Raw genomic sequence first — 25,125 nt, 5'->3', positions numbered from 1 at the left:
AAGCAATGACTAAGGATACGAATCCTCGCAATTATATAATTTTATAATTGTATAAATGACAGGGAGATTGACAGCCTAACGCATACTATTGATAGTTACACATTCGTAAAATATGTAGTCCACACACCATGGCTAAAGTCTAATTATCACGTAGCGTAAAAGTTAAAAAGAAAAGATTCTTTGTATAGAATAATTGTAGTAGTTTTCTACGCTACGCGATGCGAATAATAATGATATTGTTATTTAAAAAAAAGTACAATTAGTGAAATAAAATAACTAGAACCTGAAGAAATATGGTCCATTTCATATGTAATTTCGAGCATTTTTATTAAAATTCTTATTAGGTACATACAATATATCTTGTCAATTATTTATTTCGCTCCAACAGTTCACGAGGGCTCAATAAAAATTCCAAGCGATCAACATTCCATTCCAGTAGTTTTCAAGACGTGCTTTAAATTATAGATTTTAAAGGAAGCGTAATACCAGGCCGATATACGGCTACTATTTTTTCAAGATATTTCTCAATTTACTCGATTCAGAAAGAAGCCATCCAATTAATCATCGAAGCATATTTTTATTAAGTCACACGTGGGAGTTTCTAATGACGTTGTTGCGTAGCTCGGTTCGCGTTCCCATGAAGAGATCGGCACGATCGTGATTACGTATGGAAATCTAACCTAGGGGATACATCGTACGTTATAGAAAGGAGCCCACACTTTCTACACATGCGTTTTAACCTGCACTCGGTCCACGTACAAAGAAAGTTAATCCTCTAAATAGAGTTTCTAACTGGTAAAAATAACTAGTGTCAGACTTCGATATTTACAGCATCATCTAACAATAACAAAATATCCTTTGCCAAGAAAATAATTAACTACATAACGTTGAAAATATGATTTTAGCATTTTTTTAGTCTTTAAATAGCACATTGACGTAGTTGCTAATGGAAGTATCTGATCAAGAATAATCTTTCGTGACATCAAATTTTAGAAAATTCTATTCTTGTAGAATTCTCGTTAAAAATAAGTTTGCGAGTAAGCAACGAGCCAAACGTATCAAAAGCTTTAAATGAAAAAATGAACTACAATTTATCAACGATTTTATCTAAATCTACAATCATAAATAAGATAAATAATCATCTTAATTGAAATTTCCACTAATTCGAATAATCCCAGTAATTCCAATAAACCTAATACAATTAAATTAAATTAGTAAAATTAAAATTTCCTCTGATCCTGATAATTCAAACAATTCTAATGATCCTAACAATTAAAATAAAATTAAATTACTAGTATCCGAATTTCCTTAAAAAACGTAATTATTCTAATTGAAATTAATGAAAAGATGTACCTACTTCGCAGCTTGAAAAATCGGCAATTTATAGAGAAAAGTATCGAACGTAACAACTACCTAGAATTTAATTCGCCGCATTTCTTCGACTGTGAACTCGATAGCATCGCCGGTGCATGTTCGACTGAAACGCACGAGCCGCATCGATTACACCGCGTGGGCGCAAATTACAAGCGATGGTACATCCACCATCCGTTGAAAGGACATCGATTCCTGCCGACAGTGTTGCAATCCTCTCTTTCTCTCTCTCTCGCAACGAATGCTTTTTTTTTTCATTTTCACAACGATACTTCCATGAACGCAGCTGGCCGCGATCGAAACGTTTCAAGCCGTGACATTTCGAACTTTGTCGGGTGGAGAAGGTTTTCTAACAAGGGAAAATAAATGATCGACCATCCAGACGATCTTTGTTAATTGAACGTCGCCTCGGTCGTCGTTCTTTCGTGGAGGAAAGGTGAGACACGCTCGAAATGCCATGGATCCGTTGTAAGTAATATGTTAGAAATCACAATGGATTCTTGTCGCATGAAAATTGAAATATGATGTACCTGTTAGCTGGAACATTTGAATACTATTTTCGTAATGTAAAACGTATGATAGATCATGCTTTGGAGGAATATCTCTTTATTTATATACCAGATAAGATTCTTCCAGTGAAAACACCCATTGCTTCCCTACAAATATTTCATTTCGTAACTAATAAGGAAATCTTATTAGGAATTTATTTTCTGCTTCTGGAAATACGTCTTTTCTAGGAATAGGGGAATTGTAATCTTGTACTCTAATTTTTCACTAAATTTCAATTTTCCTTTACATATACAATGACCGCAGAACGTGTTTGTACATACTGTTATTTTCTAACATCATACAAACGTACCCTATACTACATGATACAGAATTTGATATAGGCCTAATTGATTAGTATGTAAATACGTATATTAGTATGTAAATGCGATAATAAACACAGTAGTGTACACTTTTTGTAATTAATTAGTGTTGTAAGTAGTGTATAATTTTTGTAACTAAGTTTTATTTCGTCCCTCGATATAAACTTAGGCTTTAAAATCTCCAAGTTACAGAATATTCCACACAAAATTACGATTGACTATATATTTTCAATTTCCTATTCTCACAATACAAATGTCTACAAGAATCTTCCCACAAAAATTCTCCCACAACACGAGAACTAAGAGAATCCGCCGGTAACGTCACAATGGACGTTCGACTAACCTGATCGAAGTCTGCACGATAGGACGATCCTCTTATTACCTACGTTCGGGTTCGTCAATAACGTTGATCGCGCGGGACAGGCATCGCAAGCGGTTATCCGATTGCGAAGGAATCCGGCCGCACTCTCGTGGGAGATTCCTAGGACGCGACACTCGCGTTGCATGTGCACGTGCCAAAAAAGAGGGCAACCCGATCTGAAGCAAATGAAGTGCAAATTGAGCAGACCGCGCCGCGAGATGGCAGAAATCCACTCGACCAGCCGGCAACGCGTGAGCAAACTCGTTCGGACGTGAGGCGCAACGCGATACTCCTGCGGCGTGGGCCGTGTGGTACCGCGATTCTTCCTCTTAGAATGCGACTTCATCCACCAAAATCGACTATACATTAGATCCGCGGGAGTTCCGTGTTTCCGAAACTTGTCTGGCGCGAGTTAAGCGAGAGCAAAGTGAAAAGAAAGGGGGTTTGAAATAAGTCGTGTGAAGATGTTGAAGAATTCACAGCGAATATAACTCTTGTCTATGTCTCTTCTTTCTCAAATTTTTTTCTTTTAAAAATTTATAAAAAAAAATATACCACTACTTTCTTTAAAATATTCATCGTATTGCACAAATGTTGTGTTACATATTATGCAACTATTTATGCAATTAAATCATTAAATTGTAGATTTTATGGCTAAGATCGCTTTTAGGACAAAATATTTTTAGATTGTTCTTCGCGAATATAAATTTGTCAAAACTATCGTGAAATAACAAGAATGTATTTGTTAAAATGTCTCATATTTTAATCAAAGACTTTTATTCCAAGGCAAAATACTTATCGAAATCTTTTGTTTCAAAGACTACGTTTATTATATAATAACGCGACACGAATAAATTTTCGACTATTTCTAAAAATCTATTTCAACTAGAAAATATGCAACAAAAATATTTCTCTCGCTACGAATCTTGATTTCCAGAGAAAAATATAAAATTTAAGAACGAAAAGGAAAAAGGATAAAATATATTGCGAAATTCATAAAATTGAGAACTAATCATATTTCAACCGCACCTTCAATTCTCTTTTTACCACACAAATTGAAAATGTTTATCTTTATACCTGGTCATAAAAACAATGTATTCCCATCGAAGTGACAATGAAATTTTATGTAACGCGGTATTACTCGGTATTAAAATACGCGATCCGTATAGCATCAGTGATACCAATCATCGTCAAAAATGATCGTGAAAGTTCGCTCTCGCTGAAACTTCAAGCCGTGTTTTTCGCTTGAACAGGGATGTAAAGAAGAAAACGATTTCCAAGAAATTTACAATCAGTGCAGCGGAAATAATACCTCCCTTGTTGTACGATTGTTGAGGCAACGTTTCGCGGAACAGTATCGCATTTACATGACAAAAAAAATAAAATAAGTAGACTAGGTAACGATTTAACGATCGGTACGCCAGTGTTAAGCTCTCGTAACTCTCCATTGGGGAGAGAGGAATTGATATCGAAAATGCACCAGAAAATGCAATCATCGTGATCCTGTTATCGCGTCGACCTCGTTTCACCGCGTTCCTTTCTCGAATACTTTCACGAGTATGAAAATCATACGTATAAAAAAATCATAAAAAAAGATACCCAACAAACGGATATTATCGGCGATGAACAAAGAAGGAAATTCGATCGTTTGCGACTTAAGGAGTTGAACAAATACTATTGAAAATTTCTCCTCCTCAGGAACTCGTTGCATTTTATATTTACTTAAGAACCACATTACGTTCATTTTCGAAAGTAATAACGGGGTGAATGACATAGATATGGCTGGATGAGAAGAGAACTTCAATCGTTTTCTCCGTGATTTGCGCTGATACAGATACACATCTCTATGAATCGAAGCCATACAGACTGTCCTTTTAAATCTATCAGTTTGTCATACGAAGCATTGAGATGCCATGATACTGATCAATTCCATAAATTAGAAAAATGGGAAAGTAATGGTGGTGTTGTACTTCTGAATTCTACTACTGCTTATGCGATTTCTTTGTGATGAGAAACCTTATGGAAACAAATAATTTGTTTCTTGAGAAATTGCATTCTAATCGTATATCTAAGTAATGAAAATGGAAGCTTATAAAATGTAGAATTGATTAATATGACTTCTTGATCAATTAGAGACAATAAGAGATCCAATATCATAAATGCAAAAATTGATCTCAATTCGATATATAAATCGTTCAATTAAAAAATCATAACGATTGAAGTAAGTCAAAATTGTCACACTTCTAATAAATTGATACCGGAAAAAATCTATCTTGGCAGCTGAAATTTTACTTGCCGCTGAAATGAAGGGTCGTATCTATGAACACGCCACGGCGCGTGCCGATGTCCTATCGTTTTTAAAGGCTGGACAGAAGGTAACCCCTTGAAAAATACAGCACACCACAAAAAAGGGTATATACGAGCGGGTTAAGCAGAATGGATCGCTGATCACCAATAAAAGGGTTCACAGAGCTGGCAATTGCATTCTGCCAATCCTTTTCAACCCTGTCACCGCGACTTAAGCTGCGGCGATTGTGAAAGGGTGAATAGATATCCGCAACCCTTTTATGACACCCCCGCCATACACTAAGGATGTGCTTTACGAATGTTCCACTACGTAAAGAAGTGAAATTCGTGGTAAAAAAAAAAAAGGATTGGATGTGGAAGAGGAAATAAAACGAGGAAGAAAATAAAAAAATAACCTTCGCGCGCAACTTTAAGACCGACGATCGTTTTACGATCGCGTAGACAATAAAGAAACGTAGTTAAGAAAGTTCTCTCGCCTTGTCGAAGGGTTTACAATGTCCTCATCTTTGCGATTTTTAACCTTTACCGGTAGATTTTCCCTTTAAACACACCTACACCCCTTTTACAATTCTTACGAGTTTTGACCCTTCCTGGCTCGTACTTTTTTTTATGGATTTATTACCAAACATCAATGGTTGTCACGTACTCTTTCCAACTCCTTCAACCTTGTGAAGGAGATGAGAAGACATTGAAGAAAAAATATAGTAGTTAGGAAGACTTGCGGTTTTTGAGTACATTGCTATGTTGTCGTGTATTTACCCTCACTTACCCTTCTATAAGGCTTCTCCACTTTTTTTCTATCCACGAGTCGAACAAGCGACTTTATACTGGCCAAATCTTGCCTGTCGAAAGTGTTTAAAAATATCCTCGCGATGGACGAACACGTTATATCACCATTTAACTGTCTTTTTAGCGTCAACATGGTGTACAGCCGATATTTTTACGACCATTCGAAGAACTTTTGCTCAGACTTTGATTTTTTAAAGGCTTTACTTTGAACAGTGAAAATTTGTAGTGAACTTTTAACGAACATTTTTTTATCTACCTACCGATCTACGTTTTATCCACGCTGTAAGAACAAGTCAATCGCTTTCTGATATCAGGAGTGCCGAGGATTTTTCTCCAAATAAAATATGATGTAGTGCATGTGAAATTAGAGATAGTTTAAATCATCGTTATACTGATCCCGAATTTGTTTAAGATATACAGAATTTTGAGTTTTAAAATTGTAGCGTAGTTTCTGGTTACAAGCATACCGAATTTTGATTATAAAGAGTTGATGATACAATGAAATACAATAAAATGAGGTGGCAAACCCCAAACTAAATCTAGACGAATATCCTAATTACAGAAATAAGATCAGAAAAATTAAAAGATTTTTTATCGCCAGAGGAACTGTCCTTAAGAACTGTTTTTATTATGAAAGAAATCATTCGTTATTCATTTACTATTCCTAAAACAATTGTATACAATAAAATATGAACTGAAATACAATATTTTATATATTATATATATATATATGAATTCCAGATATTCAGCTACGGTCAACCGATCATAAAGGGTACGAACAGACAGGCTTGTCTTCCCCTATCCATCAATTTTACGACCGCTGTTTGCAAATTTTACTCTTTCCAAAGGCTTAAGGACTTACCAAGGTCAGCTGTCTGCGTTTTACGATTTAACCCTAATTAAAGAGGTAAGCGTTCGTGCTTCAACCGACCGTGGCCTCCGTCAGTTTCTATAAGCGCAATATTTGAAAAACATCAACGTCTGTCATTGGGCAATATACAACAGATTTCTTATTCCATTGATCTTTCGTTTCTAGAAAGCCGCTCTACGCCATTACGCGTGTTTAATTTCGTATCTAATGGTAAAATAAATAGAAAGTCCGAATCTCCTCTGCAATAAAAGAGGATTATATAAATAATTTATTCCTTCATTCGCAGTTCTCTTAAAAATTCAATCTATTTTTGATCTGCATATGTAACCAGGAAAAAGATAGCACGAGCATAATGAAAATGAACTTTTTGAGTATAGAAAGAAAAAGTAGTAGAAGCGAGTAGAAGTGAAAAATAAAAGTGAAAGGTTCTTTTTCTTCATAAAAAATATTCATCCATTTTGAATTTCACGATCAGGAAATATTAAACTGTGAAATGAAAACACGGATTATGTGGTTACAACTGACTCACGCCATATAATAAGCGAAATAATTACCTCGATCATTGCAAGCGATAATTTTACTCAGAAATGTACCATGAGCCTCGTAACTCTTTCCTTTCAGCACCCTTACCATCAACCGAAGGTGCAACCCTTCTACAAATATTTTATTTTAGCTAATGATTACCAAGGTCTAGAACAGAATGTTCTCTGAATATTTATGTCCAGTTGAGTATTTATATCCACACTTTCTAAAAATTCTAAATGTCCAATTTTTTTAGTTTCATCGAAGTACTATATGAAAAATATCTCTGTATTATTAGATTAGTATGTGTTCTATAATTTTTAATCTTTGAATCATGCCACTAAACACTTTATTGTATTTTTAACACGGTGTTATGTAATATTTAAAGAAACAAATTCTGAAATAAATCACAGAACGAACTGTCTTCAATAAATATCTAATATATTTTTTTAAACTAATAATAATGTTTTCTAATTCTCTTCATAGTACTTCAGTGATAAATTATTTTACATTTGCAGAATTAAATTTGACAAAAATATCTAAGATTTCTAAGTGTCACACTCTTCGCAAGGCAATCATCAAATGACATCGAACGATTAGAACTCCATGGAGAAATTTCCCTATTCTTAAAAATACCCCACTACTCTTATCAAAAGAGAAATTCACAATTGTATTTTCATTACAAAACTACCGAACGTAAATCATAACGATTTTCTATCGCCAGCAGGTCAACTTGAAAAATTCTACAAAAAGGTAAGAATCTTCGGTTAAAAATTCTAAAACTCGTCGAACGAATCAGTAACCCTTTTGCTCACCTAACGATTGACTATTACTCAGGCTGACTTTTTTCTAGTATGTTGTGAAATCTCTTTTTTCGATCGGAACGAGATAAAAAAAAGAACACATTTTTCGTCGATATATATTTATTGAATCCCTGACATTTTTTTCCACCTCTCCAATTTTTTTGCATCTTTTTTTCACTCAGTTTGTGAAAAAACGCGACGATGCGTTTTTCAGGACATACAGCCGCAGAAGTAATTTTTTGAAATTTATTTCTACGGACGACACAGAGAAATACGAGCTAGCTCGTTACTTACTCACCGTAAATACGATCATACCGTGACTTCACCGAGTCGAAACATTTGTCTGCTAGTGAAAAATAGTATCCTGCAATTTTTCGTTTCTTCAATCTTCCTATCGTGTTCTTTTTTGTTTCCTTCCTTCGGTCGCGATAGCTTGAAAAACGCCGTTGAAAATGTTTCTTTTAATCCCTCGCTTGAATTACCGCCCCTGTAAAGGAAATTATTTTGTTGATAATAATATTTTAAAGTAAAAGAAATGGAAAACTAGTTTTGATTTATGAAATCGTTTGATTGTTGCATAAGAAATGTCATCTCGAGATAGATGATATCACTAATGAGTTTCAAAATGAACATATTTTATCAATAGACGACGGATGTTTATGCAAATACATATTTTTGTGAATAAAATTATAACCAGCACTATACTTTGTATATTTTCTATATTTCTGCATATTATTTGCATTACATATATGCATTCTTTGACTTCCAAATTTGTCATAAATGTACAAATATTCGCAGTCTACTTATCAAAGAAAGGACCTGAATTCACATGTTCCTCTATTTGTTGCAATTGTATAAGTTTGTCAATTGTAGCTTTATAAAACGCTGATACGTTTTTGTTGCTTTAGGACGTTAAGATAATCGGAATGGAAATTTCCTGTTTCCTAGTTTCTATTTTCTAGCTTCGTAAAATTTACAAGCGTCTATCAGCTTCAAAATTTTCCAATGGATATGCAGCACGACCAGATAAGAGACAGTAAGCTGAAAAATTCAATAGCGCATGATTGAAGCGATCCATGTGATAAACCACGAAAGCTGGCCGATAAAACGATCAAAGTAATTTCATACTTATAATTTATTACGTTACATTCATAATTTATTTGCGGTATTAATTCTGTTTTTATCATTTTTTTATCATTATAAACGAATTTGACATGTCAAAAGCTATAAAATTTTGTCCTCATTTGATAACAAGTGACTACATATTCTTTGAAACAAAATGTACACATTACTGTAAATTTCATTCCAGCAATCAAACAAGCAGAAGGCTTGATAGATTTACATACTATAATAGAAATTAACTTTAAAAATCATACTTGACACTGTTACACTGCCATACTTAACACCGTTGTGTCTGGCGTAAGCCATGGCCAACAAGGAGAGATTTCCGACGAGACAGCGTTAGACGCAGAAGTATTAAGCATTAACGGTACAAGATGCAAACGTTAAGTGCTACATTTCAAACTGTGACAGCATTAAGACTGTACCTTTAATATTATCATTTAAAAAAATACAAGTTTAATATAGGTATAATGATTAAAGTATTTTAGCCTTTCTGCATAGGTATTTTCGATTATTTTCCATCCAATTGTATTTTTCTAACGTTAAAAAGTATTTCAAGTTTGAATAAAATATAAGAAGATTATCGTTGTTGGTATACTTGATTTTTCGTTCCATTTTCGTGTCAAACATCCGCTCTTAACATTACAAATCTTTTTTATTTGGCAAAAAGGGAACAAGATTGAAATATAAAACTTGCAGGATCGCAGGAGACTTAAATAACGTACCATTTTTCCTCAGAGTCCCTCAATTAATCTTCCCATCAACGAAAAAATATCACTCGACGATGAAAAGGACAACCAACTGATTCGCATAAAGCGATCCAAACGAAAGGAATTAAGGTCTCTGTCTGATCTCGAAATGAAAACTGTCATTCGCGTAACACATCCGTCGTTCATTGACGACAAACGCGCCTCTTCGTCGATGCACGCCATTCCGAGCGCGTTTCTTTCGACAGCATCACCGTCCGTATCGATCTTCTCGCGTCGTGTGCGTATATGCCGAGAGTGACGGCCTGGTTTCGAAAAATCGAGCACCGAAAATTACGCGTGCCATTCCGATCCTATCGTCGGTGCATTCGAACGCGTTCGATTGGCAGCCCCGGGCGAGTCATAAAACTGGCACGCAGCGTGCACTTGATTCGTCCGTGTTTGTGTGCGTGTTGCGCTCTATCTGACTGACAGGCTAACAATTTGGCCCTATTATCGGTTAAGCAAATACGAGACAGAAAGAAGAGTAGAGAGGAAAATTAATCGTGTACAGCGTGAGTACACACTCTTTCATAAGTGTGAAAACACTTGCTGATCTTATATGAAATTACAAATGATAATATGACAGAGATTATCAGAGAAAGACATATTTAATTACAATTTTATATTAAATTATAAGTGAACTTTATTTTTTGTTATATGATAATGTCATTGTTTTACCTGATAAAATTATACTATTTTACAAGAAATATTTTGGAATTTAAAAATTGTTCGAACCTTTTTCATCGATAATAACCACTGTGCGTACATAAATATTTTATTAGAGAACCTCAAAACCCAAAGACTATTACTTTATTATAAAAGGAAGAAATTTCTCTATTGCTAAATAATCGAATTATTAACAATTTTATTTTAAAACAATTACCAGAAAAATTTACTCTTCTTGATAGTTGTTCTTCTAGCAAGGCAACTGTTTTCCCAAATAATCCTAAACATCTTTAGGTTGCAATAATTTCTTAAATATTCGCCAGAAGTCTACGTACTTATGAACGAACGTGTACATCCAAGCCCATTCAGTTTCAAATAAAATCAGCTTCACGCTAAATAATTTTCCATCTTTGTCGTCCAATTACAACGAACAGGTAGGTTTAACAGTCTCGTTTCCGGCGCAGTTAGATTCAATAAGGGGATAGGTGGCCACGTCGTGGATCGTTTGGTATAATGATCGAGGCATAAAACAGGCTGCGCCCCATTGCTACAGGATTGCAGATCTCGTGCAGTTCCGTGGAAGTGGTTTTCTTTTCGTTTGCTTAGAAACGTGTTTAGGCTGTCATCGTGTGCGGCAGAATGCACCGAAAACTCGATAACGATCGCGAAACGAGAGGGTAAGAGGTTTCGCTACGGTCATTCGATTTTAACCGGAGGATACCGGCTGTCTTCTTGTCCTCGGGGGAAACGCGTCCAATTTGCTTAAACTCAAACTCGAACGTTTCGCGTGCTTCGAAACTGATTGGTCGCATAGTATAATCTACAAATCCTAGCTTGCTTCTTGTAAAGCTTCGTTGCTCGAGTTGGTATTCATGTAAGTCGCTTCACTCGCAGCGGTTCGTGTTTAAGTAACTTCATTTCGAATGGATACCAAAGGATAGATCGCAAACGTTTATACATTTAAGAAAATTTAAGTATAGAGATTAAAAATGTCTGAAGTAAAATACTCGTTATATTACATACGGATTGAAATAAATATTTAGTTTTCTTTCCAAATAAATTTTTAGCTTTTTTTCTTAAGTATCATTTCCTTATGTGTACATATTTATAAAAATGTAAATTCCAGTAAACATCTGAAATTTATTAATTCAAAATGGACATAGCGTAATATAATACAATCTCACTTATTTAAGAATATTTATTTTTGATGATTCGACTTATGGCTGCAAAAAGTATTGACATACTATTGTATGTTATTATACAATAGCATTTAATTTGCCTACTAATTAATTAAATCCAAGTATAGTAAATTTCCGTATCATTTATAATAATAGGTATTGTTATACAACTACAGAAATTTGATGATACAAAGATAAAACATAGGACCAATAGATACCTTTCGTAGTCAGAGTACCTAGATTTTATGATTACGTGTGATTTAAAAGATATCTCTTGACTGCCATAAAAGGATTTGACTTCTGCATATTTTTAAAAAAAGCGTATTATCATACTGTAAGTCGTTATGATACAAAATAAAAAAAAAATTAGTTATGTGTGTGAATTTTTCATAATAAATATATTTATTAGCGCAGCAAGCGATTCCATCGTTTAACTTAATGTACAAATTATTGTACAATATATTCCAATTTCTATTTTGCCTCTCAAAAGTGGGAATACAGTAAAATAAAAAGAGAACTTAAACCACAGGATAACAGTCCACAATGGTGCAATGGTCTAATGCAAATGAAAAAGCCCGGTGGCAACGAAAGATACAGTTTTATCGGGTTAGAAGGGAAAAAATCGTACGCGTACTCGCTTTATTTTCACGCCCGCCCTATAACCGCGATAAATTTTCATGAAATAGCAAGCTATCTAGGGATCATTTCATCGAAAATGAGAATGGAGAGTCGATTTTTTAAATATTTTAATTCACAATTTCTGTATGTACTAAAAATAACATATTGTATCTTATTCCGATATTTCCGTTATTTCTATTCAAGCTCATTTTATTCCAGAGATACTTTTGGAATTGTGTCTTTTTTCGGTTAAACTAGAAGTATTAAACTTGAATAGAACTAGTCGTATATAATTTTGCTTAATTTTAGATAAAGTATTCTTTCGCAACTTCCTTATTAAATGAAAAATTCGCAGTATACAAACTTTACGCTATAATACACTTCCAAAAACGAGCTATTCTTCCATCATCCACAGCTTACCTACGGTGATGATAAAACATCCCCATCAACCTATATACTCATATTCCAACAACAAGTACGAATAGTCACACTATACATATCTTCTCCTTAAAATTAAGAGTTAAACCTCGTCTCAAAAAGTACCTGAATATTTGTGAACCTGTATAAATACATATGTCCATTTCGCTAAGATCCTTTATTTTTCCTGTAAGGTATAATAATCCATGGAACAGCAGAAGCGGATTGCACACACCCTAATCTGATATTTCGACGCAAGGGGAGCGTATATTAATGTCGGTCTGCAGGGAGTAAAGGCTAATACCGCGGCGTGTAACTTTTATCCGGCCACCAGCCGAGGCCTACGTAATCCACCGGCACCCTACAAGGCTAATGAGTCACGCGGATCTCGTGTACACCATTGACAAACCATCTTAACACCATAGAACCGCAGGTATACAGAATATTTTAAAGCGGTCTTAATAACTTTTGCAGAAATTCGTTAAGACTCGCATAATACTATTAAATAACATGTTGAAGAGCTATATCGATAAAGAGAGGTGAATTTTTGTAGGAAAGCCATATTTTCAGGTATACGGAAGTTATTTAGAGAGGGAAGTTTTTCTGGGAAGGGTTATATCGACGAATTAAGTTGGCTCCGGTTCGTATCGCGATGTAAGCCGCTTTATCGGACCACTCGAGTATATTAAACACGTGAGGGGTCGACGGAAGATCGATCCTCGGCGAGATAGCCGAATTCGAATGTTGGCCACGAACGTGGTGCACGACCGATAGATCCAAGTTTAGATTATGAAAATGATGGTCTTCGGCGAAAGAAAAGTCATTTGACGACTGAATAACGAGCTATAGGTATATTTACATAAACATTAATAACTCGTAATATCCTGTAATCACTGTGTCTCGAATAACTGTGAGTCATTTTGAAAAAGGATGTAGCAATTTGTTATGCGAAGGAAACACGTTCTTTCGTGACCACTTTTTCCTCTTCTCTTTTTTTATTACGTGTATCTCTTTCGATGGTAATTTGCAATTATTATGAAGTTACTATAAATAAATCTGTAAACGCGAAGTTTGCAATGGGATTGGAAGTGTTGAAAATCATATCACCCTTCTGGTACGTCTCATAGGAAAATCGATAAGTTAGAATTCGATACTTGAGAGCGAGCTATTGTTATGTGGAAATGTGTACAGCGTACACCTTTGGCCAATATACAGGGGACACTTCGAGAGTCGTTATGCAGAAAGGGATTTGCATGGGGTATGAAGTTGGTGTTTTAAGTCTTCATGCAAATGCGAATGGAAACGTTGAAAAGTAATAATGAAAGCTGATTGTATATCGAATAGAATTTCGACGTGGTACACGCAACGTGGCAGAATTTATTGAGAGATTAACACCCACCATGTGTAATATCAAAGTATTACGATCCTTATCTGTAGACTGTCTAGAGCCTAGAGAGTCTAGACGTTTCTGTGACTCATAGAGACTCGGGAGAATATTGAACACGTTCGAAGAGACACGTGAGAAACGCGAACGATCGATTATGTCGCGACAGGTTTTCTAGAAAAGAGAAAAAAGTAATTTAAATATTCTTTCTACGTGATTGCACAAGAAGCGACATTGTAAAAAATCAATGATTATAGTTCATTATAAATGTTAATTGTTGAAACTGATTTAACTGAAATTGCAAATAGAAAGAAATTTAAAATCGAATGTCAATAAAAGAAGAATAAATTTAAATAAGATTGAACAGTTCAGATTCCGTTAAGCCAACATCGAGTGCGCTAGAGATTCAGAGGAAAAAGCCTACTGTGATCGCCGACAGGTGGAAGCACACTATCGGTGCATCTCGTCTTCTCATTCACCCTTCTTGCTCCACCTATGTAACATTGTAACATACAACATACTTATTATCTTACTCATACCTTCCGACATACCTTATATTACTCATTCGTCACAACTAATTGAACAGTACGATATTATCAAATCGTCCTTTTGAATAAATTATGAATCAATTATACAAGTAGATGAGAATAAAATCATTACAGATTCTTCTAATAGATAAAAAATCTTAAGAAATACAAATATATATATACCTTACAGATAATGGTCCTCATACGTCAATAAATAAATATCGAGTATCTGCTTAACGAAAGATAATCTTCCCTGTCTACATATTCCTTAAATCTATCACTCACGTACTACAACAGTATTCGAAGTCCTCTATCAATTCCTAGCTTACCCCACAAACCATTCCCTTTATCATCAGCATGTAAAGACATTTCAGAGCTAAACGTACTATTTTCATGTTTTCTATTTCTTGAAATTGCAACCGATGTTCGATAGACAAGCGAAGTGTACTCCAAGTACAACTCAATTTCCAGCGCCCGGTCTAGCGCACTTCAATTACATTCTCGATGTATCTACGAATCGGTCGATGGCCATGGAGTGTGCTCTCGACGTGCACTCGCACGACGGGCGCCCAATTTTCCACGTGCGGCCGAATGCACAGAAGGATAGATCGCGGAGGCCACAGGTATTCGCCTGGCTCCGTCACGCCGCACACTTTTTCTCCTCTACGCATTCCACGAGAGATCGAGTGGCCCCGGAGGGCCACGACCGCGACCCACGCGCCGCGACGCGGCTATACCGCTTCAGCGCTCAAAGTCGAATGACGATCGCGTCCCCACCACCCACGCAACCGTCGTGCGCGGCACGCTCGTCCTCGAGCCGGGTGCGTAGTGGGAGTGAGATGCGGCCAATCAGCGCGCATACGTCGTACGCCGCGTCGAATCTTGGTCACGTGATTGGCGGCCAGCGATTCTTCGTCTCGCTCGCAGTTGTAATCGAGCAGCGTCGTTCCTGCAGGTCTGATCGGTTCTTTCCTTGTAATCTACCACTGTCATTGTTTGGCCTTAGGAAGGGTGAGTCCCTTCGTCCTTTACCAATCATTCTACCCCTCTCTGCTTCGCTCAAAAGGGATGCGAGAGCACGATCCTCGCAGCGATCCTCGTTGCACTTATCGCACTTCTACGAACTCCTGGGCTTGCTTCCCCCACCCAGACGGCCTTTACACGCTTTACCCGTTTCCTACCCTTTGTAGGGTGGTAAAGTTCAGCGGCTGAAATACGCGGCTGGCTTCGCTCGGCGCCGGAACCATCCCGCACTGGCTCCGCTGATTATCTTTCCGCCGAGCCTTTGACACGCCTGTGCTCTCACGAAGCTAGAGATACTCCTAGCAGATAGAACCGAGAATTGGTGTATGTAAGAAATGGTTCGAGTGACGCTGCGCGAGCCGATTTGTTATCGGGATGACGTTTCTCGTTGCGGAAATAGGATAGACACTCAGGAATTGCAATATTTTCTAGGAAAATCAAACGTCTGGCCATGATGATTATTTGACTCGTTGGTGTCTAATGATAATAGAGGTTTGAAATGTTCACTTGCGTGGGTAACTCGAGATATCTGTTGTTTTTACGATTTTTCGGAAGTTTCTTGTATATATAAATATTCGCAGATATCTTTGTAGTTTGACAATAGACACAATAAAGACATGTCAAAATTCGGTACTATGCCAAAATATGATGCATCGGAAGTTACACAATCTCATTACATTGGATGTAAAAATTTTACCATATCTGACATTCCTGTAGTATAACCCTAAATGATTCATTGGGAATTCCATAATATAAGAACTCTACCACAATCCCATCAACTCACAATTAAATCAAAGAATTTAATGAACACTGCGTTCTATACAAAATCGAAATCTCTTTCTAAGCGAAATTTTTTTAGACCTCAAGCTTAATGTAGGCAAAATTGAATATAAAAGTTCCAGAATTTCTCACAAGAATAGTATTGCTCCAAATGATCCATACAAAATTCTTCATGCCATTCCAAGTCCATACAACCACGTTTTCTTCAACTTAAAATGAAACCCGCGATAAGCGGCGGCTTCTATCGGATCCAGTATCAATTACGAAGTGGTTGCGTGGCACATCCGAAGAAATACTACGTATCCGAGTTTCGTGCCGAGCATACGTGCACGTATGCGCCGAGATAAATGCCGCGGCGCGCGTTTAATCGGTCGCACAAGTAGAAAGAGTAATTTCGAAAGACTCGGGGAGGGAGTAGGAGGCACGTGCCAGTGGTGCGCGCGTGCGTCAGTCCGCACTCGACGCACGGTGGCACTCGGCTATTTTCGAAGAACGTGATATAAGTCCCGATGACGTTCGTGCCCGTTCCATGTGTACGTGCGTCCCTGTGTAGAAATTACCATTGCCACTTCTCGATCCGCGACGTCGTATATACCACGAGCAGCCGGTTCTAATGACCTTTCGACGCGCGATACGCGTCACGAGACTAATCGCCTCTGTCGGGGAAAACACAGCATGGCATTGTTCCTTATCGGTTGTCGCTCACGATCATCTACAATTTCCATATGACTCCACCTATTTCGATTTTTGACATTCATGACTTTCGAAATTTTTAATGTGAATTTTTGAAGATTTTTTAATCGTGTCTTTTCGTCTTCAAACATAAAAAATCTTGTTATATTTAAATGAAGCAGTATATTCATACACGTATTTTGTATAATAAAGAAATTTTGGTTTCTTCCAATCGATTCTGAGAAAGTTCCAAAAAGCTAAGCATTAATTATTATTACTCTAAAATAAAAAAAATTGTGTAAAGCAGAAGTCGTCAATGATCAGCTCTAGCTACCCCAATCTATAATACATACCAAAAATGTTTTCGAGTCTAAGACTACCATAAGTAACGTATCTTCAACGACTTCCAAGTAAATCTTCCTTTAAAAATTTTCAAAATTTCCGTTCTCTTTCACAGAATTCGAATGCAGTTTCAAAGACATTCGCCACCCATCCGACACTAGGTCGAAGGGTAGTGAAACGTATTTTCCACAAAGAGAAAAGGAGAATGAGAGAAAGGAGGGAAAAACAGTCGATGACAGTGCACAAAAATCGAATCGATCCGAGTCCGGGAGTTGGGTTTTCTGGTGGGGATTTGCGCGAGGCAACCCGGCACGATCGTCGGTTTAGAGGAACCTGGGGGGGGGTTCATACCTTGGGTGGGGGCACTTAAAGGCAACCGGGTGCCGTCCGACCGTCGGAATTCGGTGGTGGAAGGGAAGTCCAGGTTAAACCGTCACGCGCTATCCCCTCCTGTGTCGGCTGGTTGCCGTTTGCCCCCACCCTTAAAGTGGCAGCGCCTCCATCGGGCATTCCATCGGGTGGCACGCTTCGACGAGACGACAGAAGACGTTCGTCGTTCGTTCAGTCAGTCGTGCTCTGACGCCCGTTCCGAGTGGTCGGAGTTCAGTGAGAGAGTTGAGCGAGTAAGGAACGTGTGGAGAGACGACGTTCTCTTTACTCTGTTCTCTCGTTCGAGAAATAATATACGAACTATCCTCTTCGAATATTCTTCGATTATCGTTTGATCAGTCGCTTGGATTACGAGTGCAAAACACCAACCTGGCCAGACGTTTTAGTGAACATTCGCTAGAAAGATCGTTACTTTGGATTAACAGTGCAGTGTGTAGCAGAACGGCAAATTGTGTCAAACGATTTGTCGAATTTCTCGTTTGATTTCTGTTCTGTGATATAAGAACTGTTTCGGGACGATGGTGACCGGAGTGGGTGCCACGATGCCAACAGGCGGTGTCACTGTCGGTGCTACGCCGCCGGCGCAACACGTGCCCCAGGAAGCTGGACAGCCTCCTGCGCAAACCACTACCACGACTACCACTACGAGAAGATCTGGAGAGAATCGGCGGGTTAGTGTCTCTATCAAGATTTCATGTCCTTTCGGGAATTTATTGATTTGGAACGTTTTCATTGTCACGAGACTGGTCGATCCATGAAGTCGAAAATCTTTTGAAGCTTCTGAGACGGTCTCTCGAGACTGCCTAAGAATTTTCGAAGGATGTTTGAACGCGCGGCTTTTTCATTGTCACGAAACTATAATCAGTGAATTTTGGAAGAAAGTTTGAAAATAGTGTTTTTAATAATTACATAATAAATAATAAATAAATTAAAGTAGACGACAAATACGATGAAAGAGATCAATGAGTCATGGTTGATATTGGGAAATACAATTTTGTCGATGATTATTAAAGTGCACTAGTCTCGACGGATTTGTCTTTCTTCGAAACATTGGCAATACAGAGTATTGCATCGATTTTGTACCGTTGACCAAACGATGCTTTGCAATGAACGAAGTAACTCGACAACGTGCCTGACGTGACTATCCTCTTTGTGTTACAGAGCAATAAACCGATTATGGAAAAACGGCGACGAGCCCGCATTAACAATTGCCTAAATGACCTGAAGACCCTCATACTGGACGCCATGAAAAAAGACGTAAGTATCTTGACATCACGTAATTCGAACGCTCCCCCGCATGTTATTCGATTTTCAATCATCAATTTTTTCTTCTCTTTGAATTTTATGTATAGATAATATAACGTTTTAATTGAAAATTCGCGTTCAAAATCATGACTTGTTCCATAAAACCATGAATTACATTGAAAAGGAAATCGTATTATTATTTTGTTGTGTTGAAAAATTCTTTAGTAAGAAATCGGTCGAGATTACTATCGATATTGTTAATTTCCGACTAATTAACAAAAAATTGGCAGAAGGTTCGATATAGATACGACTTAGAATGCAACTGCAAATTTTTCGCGACTTTTATCCAAAATTCAGCTACCTATGATCCGAACTGTTATATAATCGCGGTATTATGTTTGCGATTACAGCCATCGCGACATTCGAAACTGGAGAAGGCCGACATTCTGGAGATGACAGTGAAACACCTGGAATCGCTCCAGCGTCAACAGGTTGCCCTGGCGGCCGCGACCGATCCGAACGTACTAAACAAATTCCGTGCTGGTTTCACGGAATGCGCCGGTGAGGTTGGCAGGTTTCCCGGGCTGGACGCCTCGGTGAAGAGACGTTTGATGGCCCATTTGGCCACCTACCTTGGTCCGGTTGAGACAAGCAACAACACGCAGGCGACGAATCAGCAGCCTGTCCAACCGGCGCCACCGACTACGCAGCTCCAAGTGCATATTCTTCCTCAAGTGGACGCAACCCCGAGGATTCAGGTGCAACAATCGAACGGGATCTTCTTCACGAACGCGAATGGCACGGGTCTTCAATTGGTCCCAACGAGATTACCAAATGGAGACATCGCGTTAGTGCTCCCAGCGGGTGCAAAAGCGACTCCTGTTACGTCACCAGCCACATCTCCGGCGCCAACCTCGCCTCTGCCAACTCTGATCCCAATTCCTCAGAGAACGGCTAGCACGGCATCGGCATCATCCTCGTCATCTTCTGCTAGCTCGACATCCACGTCGGCGGCGAGTCCAGTAGCGTTCGAAGCACCACCAGCGACTTTCCGCGAACAACCTGCAGCGTACACCAATGGAAACAGTCACAGGGACGTCGCGACGTCGCCAGCCAACGGCTACACCAGCGATCCAGAATTCGATCCTCGTGTGTATAGTCCTCCTCTTCAGAAACCTCTTGCATTGGTGATGAGGAAGAGCGTTGTGCCAGAAGTGGAAGATAAACCGTGGAGGCCGTGGTAAAGAGTTGCCAAGGGTGAATCTGAATTTTCGTGTTGCTCATTGGGGTCAAGATATCGAAGAAAATTTTGACTAATTGTTGTATAAACGGTCGCGGGTGAAAAAGACGTCATGTCTCGAGTGATATATACGCTTCGGCGGAAGAGACGTGGATTGGTTGGAGAACAGCCCGCGGAACACGGATCATTGTTCCTTACGTATCGCGTTTTCGAAGTCGTGTTTTTGTTAGGGTGAAAGGTGTCCTGCGAGCTAGGATCTTGTCGCTGTCAGACCGTGAGAATTCGATATTTCCCGAGTGCGTGCAGTCGGCCAGTAGCCTATGAGGCAGTGCCTTATACAGTGCCTTGTAAATATTGTTTTATTTTATCAGTTAAACACCGTATTCGTGGAGAACCTGGATTTAAAAAATAACCCTTCGTAAACCTTCATCGTTTCATCATTTTTCATTTCATCGGTATCGTCCTGTTCCCTGTTTCTTTCCTTCCTCGACGATGTTTTCGCGTTCTATTTTGATTTCCTTTTTCCTTTTGTATATATCGTTAGACGAATATCATATTTTAAGTGCCTTACGCAACAAGAATCACCGAGGTCTTCCATTCTGTTTCTTGTACGGAGAAAACGGCCAAGCGAGTGTTTAGTCGTGTACCGTGGTTGTAATAAGTACGAGGAACGTATATAAAACTAACTGCAAAATCACCTAGTTTATAGATTAGTTAAGCCTTGTGCGTGAAAGAAGAAAGAGAGCGGGAGAGCGTGAGAGGCTGAGCGTGATCGTATGAGTATGATCTGTCCTAATTTATATTTATATCGAGTGCAAAGAAATTTATAAATTCCTCTCTATCGTGAGAATAGAACAAAAGATCGACGCTTATCAACTACAAGAGCATCAAATAAATATTGATCTCTTTGTCAAAACTCAATTATTTGTCTCGTTTATTTCCTCGTTCCCTTACCTCCATTACCTCTTTTATAGATTTACCAATTTCTAAATCAATCTTTTCAGATTCAAACTTCATCTTTTTTAAATGCAATTTTTCTATCATAAATTTAGTCTACGTTTCTTAACATTGCTTCCATTTTGAATATATCTTCGCTTAACTATATTAACAATCTAAAATCGATAATATACGAAAAGAGATAAATACGAAAGAAGCAAAGATCGATCGTTAATTATTACAAGTTTCACTCTTCAAATACAATTTACTCGTAGCCATACCAAGTTTAAGAGAACAAACTATAATCCTATAAGAGCATTCTATCATATGAAAGAGAATTTCGCAGGTAGTCTAGCTAGATGCTTTAAAACTATTGCAGGTGGGGTCCTATGCACCATCTGCGCCGCTGCAGCTCCCAATGCATACTGAGCAAAGGTACCTGAGTACCGCCGCCGAGGTGCTGCCACCTGAAGGAGAATATCGTAGGTTCTCGTGTATTAAACCGGTGTTGGGGGACTCCTTTCGTGGTCCTGGCACCCGACGAGGACCCGAAATTCGTATCTCTACCACCGAGCTAGGCCGAAAACGTGGGTCGACAAGAACCTGCTGCCTCCTGGTGATGGATCCTCGAACACTGTGAGGCCCTTGTACCTTCGAAAGTCGTGCCCTTTTCGCCTCGCAAGGATCACAGAGGGCGTCTGCAATTCGATCGAACCATTCTTGTGAATCGTGCTAATCACGAAAGAATACACGTGGAAAGTGGAACGGAAGAAGTCACGGATTCGAAATTATCAGGCAACGAGGAGAATCTAATCTCGAGACTTTGATAACTGATTATCGTTGTCGACTTTCTCCCGTAATCAACTATGAGTAATTTTCCAGAGAATCGAGCCACGCTTCCAGATCGGAAAATTCTTTGGATTGATATTTAGAGACGTCATCGAAGACATTATGCTATATCGAACGGTGAAAGGTTTCCAAGAGGCTATATTTATCGTCTCCTCGTTATGCTATTATTTGCTATTATTGTACAGATTGTATATAGACTTTTTTATTGTTGAATAGTAAATGGTTTCGTATTCGAGATTAGAGTGTTTAATATCTATGTCTAGACATAATTTATGCTATTGGTGATGCAGTTTCGAAAGCAGGAAGTGACTAGAGGAAATTTTGGACCGTTGCCTAGGCGTCTGGATTTTACAAGAAACCACGATGCCGGTGCATTACCATAATGCACCTCTGGCTGGCCGGTAGCGTCTCTGGCACCGCAATTTACGGCGCAAAAGTGGTGGCACACGCAATATCACGTTGAATGACAAGTTGCGCGGTAGCACCTTATCATTTTCGATCGCAAACCCGGCGCTAGGGTTCAAGTAAATAACGCTTTCAGTCGTGCTATACTTTTCGTGGTAACGAACGAGGAAATGCATACATATAAATAGAAGAGCATAAAGTATTTTCAATCTGGTTGATGAGTTTCAATGGCAACTCGTGACCATTCGATGATTTCCTTTCGAATGTACAGTTGGAGGGAGGCATATACGAGTACATAGTTGGGTTTTAAAATAGACTAAGTGTTGAAATTGATGTAATTGAGAGTTGGAATTGCAGTTCGAGGCATATAAAAGGGAATAAAAAACTTGAGTATCGTTTAACACAGTATGATTTAATTTACAGTTGTCTGTTCCTTCGTAGTAGATTTAAAGAAGATTTTGTATATATTGGCTGATTGAAATTATTATTCATTTGAAGCTTAAATAACTTGAATGGAATTGAAAATACATACAAGACAAAGTTAATCGCATACATCATATAAAAATTGTAAATGTCATTTTATAAATGATTTTTGGAAAGTATTTCAATATTTGATCCCATATGGTATGGTATATATGGATATATATGATTATCCCAATGGATGTCATCACTTAATATTTTACTTTAAAACTCTGGTACATCCATTGCACCAGTTATACATACTAAACAGTGCTGCTCTAAGTATATACGTATATCGTACGGTTTCTAGGTACAAAAGTGCCCATTTTACACTAGCTAACATGTTGCATAAGTAACAGACACGGGAGCTAGAATTCCTAGTTATCTACGCGCCGACAAGTTGGTTATCTTTTGTTACGTAAAATCTCCGACAAACAGGTCTCACGAGATGCCGAGGTCTGACCGGATTCTCATCTCTAACCTCTCACGTACGATTTCCATGGCGACAATGCTACGAGAAGGATCATTTTTTCGCGTCGAAACGTGGCCATAATTGCCAGCTCACAACTTGAACCAGTCCTCCGTTCGGGGAAACGTTCTTTTATTTATTAGCTCCGACCCTGGAGTTTGCCTCTAATGGTCATTAGGATGATAATCGAGTCGCATAATTTCACCGGGTAATTTAATTAAATCACATGATTTTTCGCGTCGTCGAATCGTTATCTGCGGATCCCTATTACTACAGACAAGAAAAGAATCTCTGCTCGGAAAAAAGAGAAACTTTGTTCTCCTTTTCTATCTTTTTTTTTTTTTTTAGTCTTTTGTTTCTAACTGAATGAACCGCGCGACTTTCAGGTTGCCACTAAACTTGCGAATGACACGGCATAACAGATAAAAAGACTGTTCGTACAAAGAGACGATGGAACCTTCGAGTCGCGTGACATGGTACAAGCTACGTGGTAATGATAATTATTCAAACGATTGATACATAAGTTCTAGAACTGTGTTTAATTTACCTTTTCGTTTTTGTGCTTTCGTAACTCGCCGGTGAGATTTGATGCTTTGATATGGATCGATAGAAGTGGACAGTTATCATAAAATATTCTTTGCTTAATATGCCATGTTTCTGAAATAAAGACGATGAAGGTGAAAATGTAAACTACAGGTTTTTGTTAAGTTTTAAGCAACTTGTGTCACATGATTTTACGTAAATCCATTAAGTTATAAAACCACGTGTAAAAGTTCATAGGTCACGGCAATGGAATTTTTCTAGATTCATGTATGTGCTTATGAACACCACGAATCGAAATGGCTAACCGTTTTCTGCAGTATTGCAGTTTGAACTTTCATTTCATTACCGCAATATAATAAAAAGTTTTAGAAGAATCAGTAATTGAATACTTTCAGGTATAAAAATGTCTCAACAAGAACAGACAGAAAATAATACTATTATCATTATGCTAAACAAAACATAATAATTTTTGCAACAAACTACATGTAACAAATAGAACAATTAAATAATCTGATAAATTACATATCTAAGGCGAAATATAATCGCTTCTGTAATTAAATACTAATATAATATTTCCCTGGAAAACATGAACCACAGTTTCAATCTTCCAAAGATATTTTCGAGAACATTGACGCAAACTAGAAATTGTTCAAAGGACGAAACTAATGATTAGGATCATGACGTAAGAGCAATTATTCAAGCCTTATTCCAAGCAGGTTCTCGAACCGAGCCTTGAGAAAAAAGACGAAGAATGGGAACTCATTGTCAGTCGTTTCCATGGCAGACAGCGTTAATTATTTCGTGTCTGTGGAGGTCCGTGAAAATGCGACCACAGGAGCCACTAGGAATTCCTCTTTTGTCGGTCAATCAGCTGATTCCTAGAACGGCTAGAACCGAGCGAAAGCGTCTAGTAAAGTTCCGAAGCGACTTGGCTCGTTGTACGGTCGCGGTCGCGTGGTTTCAAGGACAAGGCAAGGTTGACACGCGCCGCCACTCGCGAACAGCAAGTGGGGGGTCTGGCTTCGTTTCATTCCCTCCACGTTTGCTTTTCTCTCCCGTTTCAGCATCGCTCTATGCCTCGGTGCCTTGCTCTCTATCCCCCACACGCTTCCGCGCCGCGGTTGGTGACTGCCTTCGCTCGCAGACCTCGTCGTCAATCTCTTACTGATAAGTGCTATCCGGTGACACGCTGCTGGAGCGAACGATGATTATCTGTCC

The 25,125-nt window shown here is 38.2% G+C and overlaps 1 protein-coding gene and 1 long non-coding RNA gene across 3 annotated transcripts in view; one reads left to right on the top strand and one right to left on the bottom strand.

Moving 5' to 3' along the window:
* Positions 1 to 2,368: 2,368 nt before the first annotated feature.
* The window catches only part of LOC139991292 (uncharacterized), a 33,795-nt gene continuing 11,038 nt past the window's right edge, over positions 2,369 to 25,125 (bottom strand). For both annotated transcript variants that reach the window (XR_011800782.1, XR_011800781.1), the window contains exons 2-3: positions 23,912 to 24,021; positions 2,369 to 2,777 (exon numbers count right to left, since the gene is read on the bottom strand). This is a non-coding gene — a long non-coding RNA (uncharacterized lncRNA). The remainder of the gene's footprint in view (positions 2,778 to 23,911; positions 24,022 to 25,125) is intronic.
* On the top strand, positions 17,836 to 21,167 carry Hry (bHLH transcriptional repressor hairy). The gene is made up of 3 exons (XM_072011248.1): positions 17,836 to 18,432; positions 18,923 to 19,018; positions 19,417 to 21,167. The coding sequence occupies exons 1-3, from the start codon at positions 18,280 to 18,282 to the stop codon at positions 20,248 to 20,250; spliced, it is 1,083 nt and encodes a 360-aa protein (XP_071867349.1). The 5' UTR covers positions 17,836 to 18,279; the 3' UTR covers positions 20,251 to 21,167.

This window comes from Bombus fervidus, chromosome 10 (genome assembly GCF_041682495.2).
Source record: "Bombus fervidus isolate BK054 chromosome 10, iyBomFerv1, whole genome shotgun sequence".
Classification (NCBI taxonomy): Eukaryota; Metazoa; Arthropoda; class Insecta; order Hymenoptera; family Apidae; genus Bombus; species Bombus fervidus.
Note: the sequence above shows the minus strand (reverse complement) of the source record. Positions and strands in the feature narration are given on the sequence as shown.